The sequence below is a fragment of the Vipera berus genome, assembly GCF_964194415.1.
Source record: "Vipera berus genome assembly, chromosome: 2".
Lineage (NCBI taxonomy): Eukaryota > Metazoa > Chordata > Lepidosauria > Squamata > Viperidae > Vipera > Vipera berus.
In genome coordinates, this window is record NC_138203.1 from 138,262,208 (window position 1) to 138,277,751 (window position 15,544).

At 44.5% G+C, this 15,544-nt stretch overlaps 1 protein-coding gene across 1 annotated transcript; it reads left to right on the forward strand.

Moving 5' to 3' along the window:
- Positions 1–1,633: 1,633 nt before the first annotated feature.
- On the forward strand, positions 1,634–15,272 carry TARBP2 (TARBP2 subunit of RISC loading complex; the record flags this gene model as incomplete). The annotated part of the gene is made up of 9 exons (XM_081318502.1): positions 1,634–1,860; positions 4,203–4,372; positions 5,605–5,710; positions 7,343–7,423; positions 8,128–8,200; positions 9,178–9,295; positions 10,370–10,497; positions 12,247–12,433; positions 14,770–15,272. The coding sequence occupies 9 exons, from the start codon at positions 1,634–1,636 to the stop codon at positions 14,925–14,927; spliced, it is 1,248 nt and encodes a 415-aa protein (XP_081174628.1). The 3' UTR covers positions 14,928–15,272.
- Positions 15,273–15,544: the final 272 nt, after the last annotated feature.

The following is a 15,544-nucleotide window of genomic DNA, read 5'->3' on the forward strand; positions in this document are numbered from 1 at the left end:
CCTTACACATGCATTTTAACAAACCCCCCCTATATTCCTTGAAAACTGAGCAACTGATTACTGAACTATGAGTTGCAAAATAACATATTTGGAGAATGAGCTATATAGACCATTCTATAGCTGATGGTGAATCTATGATATGCTTTGTTTTGGGGTGACATGCCAGCATCCATCAAAATCTAACAACTATTTTCCCTGTTTGAATGAGCATGAGTACGAGAAATATGAGGTCCTGCACCACACAAACCTTAAAATGGGTTCTCCCCATTTGTATCAGCACATGATCTCTCTTCAGAATTGTGATTGGTGGTGACATGAAATAGAGAGCAACTTACAAAATTTGATAGAAACATGACAGCTATGCAGATCAGGTGTGTTCCAACCACTGCACAGATTGCAGCAAAGCTCAGTTTCAAGGCGCAAGCGCACAGGATATTTGCAACCACAGACTCCAGAATGAGCGCACTATCAGTGTTCGTGTGAAATCAGTTTTTTCATTTGTATGAACAAGTAGGTTGAACTATAAATAAATATATAAATAATTGTTTCTCTTTGAAGGCGTGGTGTGGGGGTGGGGGTGTGTGACATGTCAGCAGAGTCAAGTTAAGCATATTCTGAATTTTTAACATGCTGAGCCCCAAAGGTTCGCCATCACTGAGCTAGACTACCTGATCTGAGCTGCAATAATCTGGTTGACTTTTACAGTGACAGTTTATCTGATAGCTTTAGCTCAGAGAAACCAGATGTATTAAAATGGCTCGCATACTTTGTAGTGTGCTTGCTTCTATTTTTTAAAATCAGTTAATAGGCAAAGCTGTCCTAAGGATAAAAGAAATACTGACTTGTAGATGACCCATAAGCTGAACCAAAATCCTTTCTTGTGCACAGTATGTGTCACAATATTTGGCTGCCTGTGTTCGATGCTGACCTGGTGCCTAAGCAGCATATAACTGAACAAGTTGTGCAATATACAATATAGCACAAAGGTTTTCTCTAAGTTCAGTATCATCTCCTCCAACTTAACCTATGATTTTGTTTCCAAGTGAAAAATTCAGCCTTCTTCTAAAAAAATAGTAATGAATTGTAACTAAGGTCATATTTCTGATATCTCTTACCTCTGATTTTTTAAAATTCCCAGTCTATATGTTTTAAACTGCAAGCCATTTGGGGAGAAACGTATCTTTAGCATTGTTAATGCTATGTACCACCTCCACAAGGGCAGCATGGGTAAGTGTGCCATGCAAGCATAGCCACTAAACAAAACTTCTGACTTTGTTGGAATTATAACTGCAGGATCATCCTTCGTTGTTAACCATTTGGGGAAGAGATGTGAGAAGGGATTAGGGCTGAAAAGTGATGCCACGCAGGTTTTGATCATTTAATCATCTTGATGTATTATTATTATTGATATGGTACTTGTAATAGCAAAACTATTCCTCCTCGAACCGTGCCCGCATCCTTTGGGGTATATTTATGTCTAGTCCAATGTTACAGCTTGGAAAATTACAACAGGAGAACTACGACTCCCAGCGTGCACAGCAGCAACCATAATGCATTGAAGCGTATCGAAAGAGAAGCCACTCTGTGCCTCCCTATGCTGCAAGGTCTCACGGGATGCGTAGTCTTCTTGTCAATGTTGCCTTGTGGCGGTAGTCTTCGTGTGGACTCCAGCTTCCAGGATGCGCCTCGTAGCGTTTTCGAGGCGACAGGAGACTATCGCTTCCTCTCTCCCGGCCTTTGTGAGCCGGGCTGGAGGGTGGAAGGAGTTGTGGTGGCGGCGGCGGGGCAGGAGGAGGGAATGAGCGAGGAGGAGGCGGAGGAGCCTTGCGGGAGCGTGAGGAGCTGCGGCAGCTTCCCCAGGTGAATAACGCCGCCTCTTTTGGGCCGTTGCTAAGAGACGAAGGGGCAAGCCCCGCCCCTTGCAGATTACCCCCCCCCGGAACGCGTTTCGGGTGCCGTTGCGACAATCCAAACGGTCCAAAGGCCCGGTCTGCCATCGGTCACCATGCTGCAATATAAGGCGTGTTTTGGCGAGATATCCTGGGCCTTGGATCTATCTATCGATCTATCGATCTAGAGAGAGATGGTGTATCTATATCTATCACCAGCATCCATGCATTCATGGAAGAAGCCATCTGGTTAGGTTTACAGGAGTCGCATCACAACACAGTTTAGTTAACTCAGACTCCCCACGCCGCCCAACATGTTGCTGGATAAGGATTATGAGAACTGAAGTCCTGCCTAAGCTTGGCACAGCACGGTTAAACTTTGTTATGGCTGCTGTCCCATATTGGGGTCACGGGATGCTTGAGTTCTGTGTGACATTCCCGATCAGCAGAAGGCAAGCAAGCAGGGAAGGATGGGACAGAGCTTTGAATTAAACAGAATCTGCCATTTTTCTCTTTAGTACATGGGATAGAGGTTTAATTGATGTGGTTAATTCATAAGGTATAATGTCGTGGTGTGTACTCTCTTTAGAAGAGCATATTGGAGCTGTGGCTAGGGGGGCCTTTGCCCAGGTTCGCCTGGTGCGCCAGTTGCGGCCCTATCTGGACCGGGATGCCTTGCGTACAGTCACTCATGCGCTCGTGACCTCTCGTCTGGACTACTGTAATGCTCTCTACATGGGGCTGCCCTTGAAGACCACTCGGAGGCTCCAACTGGTGCAGAATGCAGCCGCGCGAGTTGTGCTGGGAGTCTCCCGATACTCCCATGTTACACCTTTGCTCCGCGAGCTGCATTGGCTGCCGGTTGCCCTCCGGGTGAGATTCAAGGTGTTGGTAATGACTTACAAAGCCCTACATGGCAAGGGTCCGGATTACCTACGGCAACACCTGCGGCCAGCGTCAACTTCCCTCCGTCCAGTGCGCTCCCACAGAGAGGGCCTCCTCAGAATGTCGATTGGTGGCCCCTAGAGGGAGGGCGTTCTCTGTGGGCGCGCCAGACCTGTGGAACCGCTTGCCGGTCGAGCTCCGGATGGCCCCCGATCTTCACTCCTTCCGGCGGGATCTAAAAACTTATTTATTCGAGCAATCCGGCCTGGTTTGATGGGTTAAGGGTTGGGGTTTTAACATGGCTTTTGTTACAGTTTATATTCGGGCATAATATTTAATTGTTTTTTAACTTTTGTACTTCGTTTTTATATTTATTGCCCTGTACACCGCCCTGAGTCCTTCGGGAGAAGGGCGGTATAAAAATTTAATAAATATAAATATAAAATATAAATACTGGTCCCTTGCCGCTTGTCTGGGCTTAGAAGATAAGCAGGGATGGGCCTGGTAGTTTTTGGATTGAAAAACCACCAGGAAAGCTCATACTTAAGAAAAACAGTATAGTTAAGTCCATATTGTCGCCAGGATATCTTCAACCTTACTGTCTTAGAAGCAGGAATAGGACTGATTAGAAATAGAACACTTTATTGGCCCAGAGTGATTAGACACATGGGGAATTTGTCTCTGGTGTATAAGCTCTCAGTGTACATGCAAAACTACAAAGTAATAATAATCATAATAACAAAGTTAATACTCATAATAATGATACCAATAAGAAGGTAGTGAAACAGATGAGAAGAATAATAGTAATACAGCCATACCATATGGGTAAATATGCTTAGATAAATTTCTTGGACTGTGATCCAGTTGGTTCCAAAACACAGGGTTATGTGTTGTCATATAGATTTCCAACCATTAGAACTAAATGGTCGCCCCATGTTTAACCAAAGCTGTCATAGGGGTGCAAATTTGTGGTTTCTGGTCTACTTGAATTTATTCTCATTTAATTTTTCTAACAGATGAACACGGATGGGAGAGTTCATTTTGTGGTAAATCTTTTGTTGAAGAGGAGTTTAATCCTATTGTCACTGAGGAACTCACTATGGAAATTTAGTTGCTTCTGTCAGTGATAAAAGATGGAGATACTTTGGAATGGGGTTGAAAGAAAGATGATCATTCTTTGCTATAGAATAGTCTTCCTCAATCTGGTCCCCCCCCCTGTATGTTGAGTTACACCTTTTCACACCTCTGGTAGCATAGCCTTTACTTGTGCTCGCTGGGGAGTCAAAGTTGTTTCCCAACATACAGTATCTGGAGGGTGTCAAGCTGGGAAAAGCTGCCTTAGTGTTTGAGATCACAGAAGATACAGAAACACTGAAGACAAGGAAGAATAAGCTCTAATACTCATCGTAGTCTCCATGTTTTCCTCAGTATAGAGCAAATGCTGGCGTCCAATCCTGGCAAGACCCCGATCAGCCTGCTACAAGAGTATGGGACACGCATAGGCAAAACACCCGTCTATGACCTACTGAAAGCTGAAGGACAAGCACATCAGCCAAACTTCACCTTTCGTGTCACAGTTGGTGACATCAGCTGCACCGGTTAGTTGCGGTAAAGAATAAGTATACTGATGAACCAGTTTACCTTATTTTTCCATTGGTCTTTTTGAGACTAGGCTGAAGCTGGTATACTTAAATGTGAAGTAGGTACTTAATTAAGTACTATAAAAAAATCCTTAGGGGAAGTAATTAAGGAGGAACCCAGTCCTTAAAGAAAACAAGGGGGAAAAACATCACCTGAACCAAACCAAAGAAATTGGGCCTGAGCACACGGACAATCCCTCCTCAAGTCCCACCAACAACTACCAGACTTATGAATTAACAAAGCAAGGACTTTGGAGAATAAAAGGGGTCCTGAAGCCTGCCCACTCTTTGAATTGGATCCAGACTTCTGTCTCTCTGGCTACTGCTTGCCAGCCTAGTTGAGAAGGATGTGGCTAAGCGTGGATGATATGTGCATCTATGGGGGCATGTGAGAAAGAGCAAAAATATTGTAACCATAAAATTTTGCTGGTGTTTTAAATTCCCTGGGTCTCCAGTTGTGCCTAATTGTGCCATTTAGACTTGGGAATGATTCTTAAAAGACCATCTGCAACAATAGGTCTCCCAGGTCCTCCCTGTAAAAATACAAATGTCCCCTGGGAGTTGCTGGTGGATTTTTGCAGTCCAGAACTGGTAGCTCTACTCACAATAGCCCAGTGCCTCTCCAAGGTTGTGATTCTTTGACCCCCTGAATAGTTCAATGAATAGGCGTGACTTCCCTCTGAATAAAACTAATGATTTAACTGATATTAGGATAGGATAAAGAATAAATATATTGCGTGTAATAAAATAAACATTTAATAAAATATGTATTTTTAATGGATCTATCACAGCAGCTTTTCAACTTGATTGTACTGCAGTTGCACATCATGCTAGGCAAAATAAGAAAGGAATCCCAGAATTAGTTTCCATACTCCTACTTTTGTCTGCACAAGTCTATTTGGGTTTTTTTTTAAGTGTGACTTCCCCCAAGTTATTTGCAATCCTTCCTTGGGATGGGTGGGGAGTGTCCTGAGCCCCAGTTTGGGAATCCCTCCTATAACTTGTTTAACTCCTGCCTACTAAAGCTAAGTAGGGCTGGGCCAGGCCTGTGATCAATTTCGGGGATCCCTGTGTATGCCTCTTTGATTCCTACCGTGGGACAGTGACAGGATATAATAAATATTTCACTCTTACAAGTTCTTGTTCTGACTTTGGCTTGGTATCGGTCTCTCCTTCCTTCCTATTCTCAGGCCAAGGACCCAGCAAAAAGGCTGCCAAACACAAGGCAGCAGAAGTGGCACTTAGGCTCCTGAAGGGAGGAAACATGTTAGAACAGACACCGCTGGATGAAGCCAGGTGAGGGATTTGCCTGCTTGGGATGGTTCTAGAGATCTCAGATGCTCAGAACTATCTGGGCATCCTCTGTCTCTAGTACTGTTTATATTTTGTTCATCTCAAAAACTTAATTTGTGTCCCGCTTGGATAAAGGTGAGGATTTTCTTACTATTGGTGATGATGGGCAGCTGAATAAGCCCCTGATATACTAACATTTGCGGTATATTTGAACAAGCGACCAAAGGCCAAAAGGACTGCAGAGCTTTAAAGGGCTTAAATGATCTCTTTGTTCTCCCTGCCCCCGCAGATGAGCAAGCCTCTAGATTGGTTGTTCTACCATAGTATTATAATTCTACTGACAATGCTATATTTCCACCAATATTCTGCATTTACTCATTATTGAAAGGGAACTAGAAGAAGACTGGCAGAACGCATCCATGAACACCAACTGGCAGTCAAAACACATGATGAAAATTCTTTAATTTTGCAACATGTAGACAGATTTAATCATAGTTTCAATTGGGAAAATGTGACAATCCTAGACCAGGCCAAATCCAAAAAGGCCAGGGAACTTCTAGAAGCCTGGCACTCTTGACAAATCAGCCATCAAGAGACACACAGACTTTAACAACATCTATAGATTCTGGAAAAGAGACAGTCAAATCAGCCCCAAAGACAAAAAGACTCCAGCACCTCTCCACCAGTAATCAGCACTCAGATCAGCATAGATTAATTCCAAGGTCACCTTCAGACCAATAATCAATACCCAGTCAAGAAACTGCCAAAGAGCCATTAGTAAACAGCACAACCAAAGAATCTCTAAGAGCGCCCCCACCCACCCAGATAGGCAAGACACCAGAATATAAACCAACAGCAAACAGCACTCGTTACTCCAGTAGCACTGATGACGTTACCTAGTTAGGATAATGAAATGTCTGCAGGAAAACAAGCAAGCTCCTCAAAGAAAACTAGTCCATTTTGACAAATTTGTAACCAAGTGTTGGAATTAGGCAAGGTTGCAATATATTTGTTGCGCTGTTAAAAATACTAAACATTTTTTTAAAAAAACATTTGTGCCAGAATCTGCACTCTGAACTTTTTACATGTATGTTTCTTCACTTTGCATCACAATACTTGGCTTTTACTGGGCCAAAGTATGAAATATCATTGATCAAACGCCACAAGTCACATTGAGCTTCTCTTGAGAGTTCATTTTTTTATGATGTTATATTGTGCGCTACGGAATGAATACTGAGTTTATTCAGTACATGGATCCATGGGCTATCTCACACAACTAATCAGCCGAATTAACTACTGAATTAACTCAGTTTCTGGGTTCCTGCAATACGTTGAACCCTAAACTAACAGAATGGCTGGGTTCATACAACACCTTGATCCAGACACCAGATAGGAACCTTTGCCTCAGCAGTTTATATAAATCAGCTATTATGGGATTAGAGTCGTTTAATGGGCATACCTGAAGCAATAAAATGAAGCTTGGGTAGAGGAAATATTCTGGAAGGACAAAAATAATAAAGTAGATTCTGCAGTCCAGGTTTGGCAATCTCTGACTTCATTTCAAAAGCTTTTCCTCCCACTATGTGGATTTCTGCTACTGAGCGTGCTTTAATATTTCCACCTTGTATTTTGAAGCTCTCTTTCTCTAGAGCCCTTGGCTCCGACCATTGCTCCGGTAGCTGTGCCTGTGCCCATCCTGCCAGCAGCCTCTCCAAGGTAATGGGATAATCACTGAAGTGAAAACACGAAGGGTGCGCTGCCCAACGTCTCTAGACTCTTCCTGTTTCCCTAAAGCACATTGCAACTCTGCTGGAACAAGCTGGATTCTCAGAGTCTGTGTGTTCCTGGTGCCTGTCACCGACGTTTTGCCCCTGTTGCTCTTCACAGACGCCCAACAGTCTTCCCCGCCATGTTCTTTAGAGATGGTTCAGATTTCAGCTTCTAGAATTCCAAGCCAGCATGGCTTTTCTGGAGCAGAGGTCCAGCTCACTCAGTAGCCACTAGGTAGGAAGGATTGGGCAGACACAGGGAATACACTGGAATACACTCTGGGATACACATTATGTAATACACTCTTGTTTCATTTGCTACTCGATACTTTGAAATTAGGTCGGCAGGTCTGGTTTGCCATTGGAAACGGCAGCAAGTGGTTCCTGTCTTTTGTAAAAAGGCACCTCTTTGTCTAGAATGAATTTTTCCCTCCAGCCTAGATTGGTTGGTTTTTTGCTTTGCTTTCCAGTCAGGTGCAGATTGCAGGCAAAGCTTTCCTTTCTGAGGGCCCTTCAGGCAGCTCCCTGGAAGATCTACTTTTCTGTGCCTTTACTTAGCAGTGGGCGAGTGTGCGTGGGGGGTATGCGGGTTAGCAACTCTTTGGGGGAGACCTTTTTTTTAAAAAAAAAATTGTGTCATCTTTTACTTAGAAGTTCTCCACTGGATATAAAATCCCCAGTGTCCCCGCAACAATCTGAGTGCAACCCAGTTGGGGCCTTACAGGTAAGCAGTTTTCTTGGCTGTGATATATTGCAAGCTCGGGTACTTTCTGCTGACAGCATTGATCATCTTTCCTCAGTTTGGGTGCTGTCCCACTGCACTGAATACAACTCCTATAACACACGTTGGGTAGACACCAAGATAGGGAAGGGAGACCTCACGTGGATGCAGAGTCTAGTGTGGCTTCTTCTTTCAGCATCGGACTTTGTCATAGAAACCGCCGATCTATATTGCTGGCATGCAAGCCGCGTGTCTTGACACTGATTCTTATTTATATCCTATTCTGCAAGCCGGGCGCTTCAGGCCCTCTCCTTTCTTTTGTTTCATCTTTTGCTCAGATGAGAATTTGACATAATTTCAGCGCTTCTCAAGATCCCGATTTTTTTTAAAAAAGAGACATTAGCCAACATCCAGAGGGCAGGAATGGGGAAATCAACCGTGTAGTCACATCCAGTACTTCTCCAACACTTTCAGATGGTGGAGCGGTTTTGGAAGGAGGCCTAAGAACTATGTTAGGAAAACCGCCTATCAGTCTGTATGGGTCTTTTGGGATCATGCTTTTCATTCAGAAGCAACGTGGGCTTGCTGCAGCTCAGGAATAAAACCAGTCGCATACGATGAAATCAGTCACATAGCCCGTCTCAGAAGGTCAACAGTAAGGTCAATCATTTTTCTCAGTGCTCATATGGTATGGCTATTGACTGTGGCCGTAGCTTTGCAAGTTACCTTGATCCAACCTGTAGAAATGGTAACTACACTTGACCATAGCAAAGATTAGTTAATGCTGGCTTGAGTCTTCTCTCAGTTATCAGCCAAACCTAGGCTAACTTAATGCAACCTTCAATTGGGATTGTACTAGGGGGTTTCTAAATGCAGTCCGTTGTTTCTTTACATATACCAAAATAACAACGGGGGCGGGACCTGCCACTCCCATTAAGAATCCGGAAGGGAATGTTTTTCTAATCTGCCTCTTTCCCCAGGAACTGGTAGTGCAGAAGGGCTGGCGACTCCCAGAATACACCGTCACTCAGGAATCCGGGCCAGCACACCGCAAGGAATTCACCATGACCTGTCGTGTTGAAAGGTTTATTGAAATAGGTATACTATCATAAAGTACTCATTGTATAAATGGGGCATAATATCCTCCCCTCGGTGTGACTGCAGGGTCCCACATCAAATGGTAGATCACATCATGGCCGTCTGTAAGCCGAGGAGATTTACCAGTCCAGTATCTGATTTTTTTTTCATATAAATGATGCTGTGCTTCAATGGTTAGATGGCCTAGACCAGGGGTGTCAAACTCAATTTCATTGAGGGCCGCATCAGCACTGCGGTTGCCCTCAGGGGGCTGGGTGGGTGTGGCCAGGGTGGGCGTGGCTAGAGTGCATATGGCCTACTGGGTGGGCGTGGCCAGCTCTACATCGTTCGCATCAAGGGTGCCTATGAGGGCCTGGGCAGGAGTGGGACAGATCTGAGGGTCTCTGGCAGAAGGAGGGTCTCTGGGCCAGGGCCAAGGCAGTGGGGGCTGTTCCCTCACTGTTTCCAGGATGGCTTCGCGGGCCACATGAAACCACTTCGTGGGCCGGATCTGGCCCCCGGGCCTTGTGTTTGACATGTCTGGCCTAGACATTGGCATCTGAATATAGATCCTTTTAACGTTCATATTTTATTGTTTTTTTAAAGTAGGCAAAATGTTAATATATATTGCAACTCCATGTATGATATGTTGTATGCTAAATAAAAAAATAGCTGTCATAAGATGTTAGCAAAGAATCTTAAATCCACCTACGATTAATCTTAATTCCTTGTTGTGTGGATCTCAGTCCTGACCTGTTCTTTCAGCAATCCCATTGGAATTATTAAGGCTTTTTAAGAGAGTGGGAAGCTTCCCAATAACAGGCTTAAATGAAAGGAGGATTGGTGCCCTTATAAAACAAGATGGGGGAAATCAAAAGGCAAAGCACAAAAGCATCCTTCACTCATGTACACCCAATTAAAGATAATGGGAATGTACAGTAAAAGGCCTTCCAGGGGGCTGGCTGATAAGGCCCTAAAAAAAAGAAGTCTTTGTAACCTATGGCTGTAGATTTGGAGTTTGGGGTGAATCTAGTTTAGGATCAATATATCAGTCCTGTTTTCAAATTGCCATTCCAACTTTTCCTTTGCCTCCAGGGAGTGGCACTTCCAAAAAACTAGCCAAACGCAACGCTGCAGCAAAGATGCTGGTTCGGATCCACAATGTTCCTCTGGATCCACGAGAGGGGAGCGAGGCCGAAATGGAAGAGGACCAGTTTTCTATTGTGAGTCTTGAAGTGACAATGAGAAATAGAAAAAAAGAGACCAAAGTCACGCTAAATGTTGCTGTGTTTTCATTAGATTAAGAAGTCGGTTCGCTGGTAATCTTGTAAAAATGCAAAACATCTGTTCCAGAGAGCAGATGTAAAATTCAGTAAACAGCAAATATTCTGCCCAAGATGCATTCCGAAGCGTATGTCAACCCTGGCATTGTGAGGCCAGCAAAGTTTTAGTAACTTGCCGCAAGCCTCAGTCTACAGCTCTGCTGTGGAAAATTTATCTCAAGGATGTAAAACTGGGCCACACTCCCCAAAATTAGGTAAGAGTATAAAACTAAATTGGTTTTAAATGATGTTAATAATTTCTCAAGAAAGTAATGAATTTTCTCTTCTATGGATGTAGAAAGCTATCTGTCTCCTCTGAACTGTAAAAAAAAAAACCCAGACAATAAAAAGCACACGTCTACCTTGGGAAAAGACAATCCGTTGAACAAATGAAATTATATAGGGCTCAGCACCCAACGTAACCCAAGGCCTTGGGGAAAAATCAAAGTGTGAGCCACATGAGTCTCTAGAGGGATGCCATTCTGGAGGGCAGGCACCACAACAGAAAGCGTGGTCCCCGTGCGTGGTGTTTCACTGAGGGAGCCTAGGGCATTATCCATTCTGTTCAGTTATCTGCTGTTTATCCCAGACAGGCAAAAACCATAAGAGATAGGTGATTCCCTCAAGTTGTCTGGCTGTATAGGTTGTAACCAGAATTGTACCTAGAAGCTTACTGGCAACCTTTGCAGCTTGCAGAGCAACGATGTCCCATGGTGTCAGGCACAAACAACCAGAGCCACCCGTGGATGGTTCCAAATAGATACTTTATTATTGATCACTTACGACAAGAATCTCACCAGACTGTCTGCCTTCCCTTGGGGGAATGGCAAATGTTGACCTGAGGGTTTGACCTCAGATGTTTCCTCCCCCAAATTGGAATGTCTCTTTACTCCACGCCTTCAGCTGGTGGCTCTGCCACATTTCGGCATACAGTATTGAGACGTGCCCATTACAACTTGCACTGTTGTAGTCTGGACCAACAGCTGCAGCTTTTGAGTGGTCTGCAAGGGTAGCCTTCATGTAAGGCAGGTTGCAATAGTCCGCTTGTGGGTGTGACTAGGGCTCCACCTTCAGGTCCTGCTGGTCCAAAAATACAGTAGGTGCAATGGGCCCACAAGATGAATAGGACTCATGGTTAGAACAAGGCTAAAGATTCGCCTTCCATTTCCCAGGATATTGTGTTTGGGCAGAAGTACACAGGCAGAAAAGAAGAGGAAGAAGGTAATGGAAGTGCTACGCTGGGCAACTTCACAGCTCAAATTTGAATACCAGTTTACTTCTTAATGAGATGGGATAAACCTTTGTTTTTCCCTTAAGCAGCGAAATATTCAGGGTGAATTCTGCTCAGTCATCCAATCCAGGAAAGAATATAGACTGTCTACCAATTTGCCAACCATCGACCTCAAAAGGTCTGACGTTGACCTGAAGCCACTGGCCTGCATTTCCCAGAAAGCACTGAGGTCTGGGTTCAAAGAATCGATCCCCCAAAGACAACGTTGCATTTCCCCTTGGCGCTGCAAGAGCAAGAACAAAGACGGAAAGTCCGGGATAATTGTGCAAGAGCAGAAGGAAGTCTACTAACTACTTACGGCATGCTGAAATCTGCGAAAGCAGCAGAACCTCCTTGAATGCTTTTTTTTTCCTACTTAGATTGCAGGAGCCAAACTGGACGGGATGAAAAGTCGGGGTTCTGGCTGCACCTGGGATTCTCTGCGCAACTCAGTGGGAGAGAAGATCCTTCACCTGAAAAGCCACTCGGTCTTCAATTCCGGGTTCTGCAACCTCTTGAAGGAGCTCTCCGAAGAGCAGAGTTTTGATATCAGCTACCTTGACATTGGTAAGGAATGAGGCAGAGATTAGAGGGAGTGGTTAGCTATAAAGGTTGTGTGAATTCTCTCCTCCCTCCTGTGCGCTGAAGGCTGTCCTCATTTAGTGGCTGCTTCATTCCTTGACCATTTACAGTTCCACAGTGCTGATGAAAAAGTAACTTTACCACCAATCCTTGCCTTCAGGGCCTTCGCAGAGCTGAAGTAAGTAAAGCAAAGCAGAGCTGAAGTAAGAGCATAAGCACAGGAGCGGTTTCATTTAGCAGCTGCTTCGCTTAACGATTGAGTTGCCGGCTCCTACTGTGGTCACTAAATGAGGACGACCTGATTTGTTTACAAATGCAACATTGCGTTTCCCAATGGCACACTGAGCGGCTGGTAAGGCCAGGCAAGCTTAGATTTATCCTTTAAAGTCAGAGAGAACCTGGCTGAGCTTGGATCTTCTTGGGTCGCATCACTGATTGGCTTCATGTAAGAGAAGTATCAACTTGGGATCCAAACAAGACAAGGTCAGGAATTTAGTACAGTCATTGTAATGTTGACCTGCTTTAGTTTAGGTATATATTTATTAGATGGGAAAGAGGAAAATATTGAAGTGATCACCAAGTCAGGCAGATCTTTCTTTGTCTATTTTGGCAAGTATGTCCTGCGATCTTTTAGGAACGACTGCATTCTAATTCTGGTGCAATGAAGCATTCGCCATTACCTTATGAGCTTAAGGCAGACATGTCAAACACAAGGCCTGGGGGCCGGATCCGGCCCACAAAGTGATTTCATGCGGCCCATGAAGCCATCCTGGAAACTGAGGGAATGGCCCCCACTGCCTTGGCCGTGGCCAAGAGACCCTTCTCCTGCCAGAGACCCTCAGATCTGTCCCACTCCTGCCCAGGCCCCCATAGGCACCCTTGATGCGAACGATGTGGAGCTGGCCACGCCCACCCAGTAGGCCATATGCACTCTAGCCATGCCCACCCAGTAGGCCACGCCCACCCAGGCCATACCCACCCGGCCCCCTGAGGGCAACCGCAATGCTGATGCGGCCCTCAATGAAATTGAGTTTGACACCCCTGGCTTAAGCAATCTACTCCTGCTTGCTTTTTTAAGGGCAGTGGTTATTATATAACGTCGACTTTAGCTCTGCAGGGATCGTGTATTTGTTCTTGAGCAGAATGACATTTTAAAATATCCATTCTAGCTCACTAAGCAAAATTATATTTGAGTTAGAATTATTACGTTATACCATTTTTAAAAGCACTTTTCAAAACAAGAATGGAAATGTATACTTCATTGCCACAGAAACACAGTTGGCCAACCTGTCTGTGAAGGTAGGGTTTTCCCAAAACATTTAAGATTAGAAGAGGTGACGGAAATGGAAAATTAAGTATCACTTTAGTGTTTGTTTAGACATTTTGTCGTATTGGATATCCTGGTGTTTCATTTGAGAATTAGGTTTGCCTTCCCAGACTTCTGGATGAGAATTACAACACCGAGCATCCTTCAGCATGTCCATAGTAGCTAAGCCATCTAAATTTTGCAATTCATCAGTATCTCGAAGTCAGCTTGTTCCCCATCCCTCCATTAGGCCACCTGGTGAGTCCACAGCCGTAGCACAATTTAAACACTTATTGTGTTAACAACTCCATGCTACAGTAACCCACCAGGTCCCCACTGAAACTCACAAAAGCAGGACCAAATGGTTGCCCTTTAGTTTGATAGGCTGAGATAATTTGCCGCTGACCATACTAGATGAACAAATCAGTTCTTTTACTACCACAGCCATGTGCTAAGAAAAATTTTTATCCTCCAGTTATCTTAAGCTTTAATTGCCAGAAGATTTGTAGATATTGTGTATCTGTTGCTCTGCTTCTATTTGAAGAATACTTTAATTTGAAACCAGTACAAAATGTATACAGGTAGCCCTTGACCTTCGACTGCAATTGAGCCCAAAATTTCCGTTGCTAAACAATCAGTTGTTAAGTGAGTTTTGCCCCATTTTAAACCTTTCTTGCCACAGCTGGTAAGTGAATCATTGCAGTTTTTAAGTTAGTAACATGGTTAAGTGTATCTGGCTTCCCTGTTGACTTTGCTTGTCTGAGGCTGCAAAAGGTAATCACGTGATCTCCGGGACACTGCAACCATCATAAAACATGAGCCACTTGCCAACCGTCCAAATGTTGATCATGGGGATGCTGCAATGGTCGTTAAGTGTGAAAAAGGGTCATAAGTTATTTTTTCTTCGAACAGTCACTGAATGAATGATTATAAATCAAGGATTACCTGTAGTTGCAGCAGGTTGCTGTTTTCCTGGCTTGAGTAACAATGGGGTGGTTTTTTTTCCCTTTCACAGATGAAACGAGCTTAAGTGGCCTTTACCAGTGCTTGGTGGAGCTTTCTACACAGCCAGCCACCGTATGCCACGGTTCAGCCAATTCCCGCAGTGCTGCCCGTGCCGATGCTGCCCGCAATGCTCTTCAATACCTCAGAATCATGGCTGGGGGCAAGTGAGGGGCGTGCATCTGACAATGCTGCAGATCCACTGAGGAGGCCGCTTTGTCTTCCTCTCATGAATTGGTGTGACAGGGAGGCGATTGGATGGGGCTGCAAGAAGGGGTGGAGGGTCGGCAGAGGTTGGCTGAACTGGAAGACTTTGAAAAAGTTGGCCGGACTTGCAGCAGTGATGGGGTGTACGGAGCCTTGCTTTCTGAGGGGCAAGGACAACCCACCTGGGGGCTATCCTGCCTCTTTGCCTCACTCGGGGTCGCCCTTGTTCTCCAGGACATAAGCACCAAGTGATTTCTATCATGTTTGGGAGTCGCAATAAAAAAAAGGATTTTTTTAAAAAAATAAAAAGTTGTCCTATTTTATCCCCAGTTCTTGAAAGGAATCAGGCAGGCACATACAAGAAAGCTATAACCCCCCCCCCCCAAATCTCACCACATGCCATAATCCAGAAGCCTTTAGGCTGTTTGAGCTATTTTGTCATCTCTGCTACTTTGGATACAGTCATGCACGCTCCAGGGTGAAAAGTTAGCATCCCCTTGCCCACGTGCTTCTTTGCTATCAGAAGGGAGGGTCTGAGGCTGTGAATCCCACTAAAGGTAAAGGTAAAGGTTCCCCCGCAC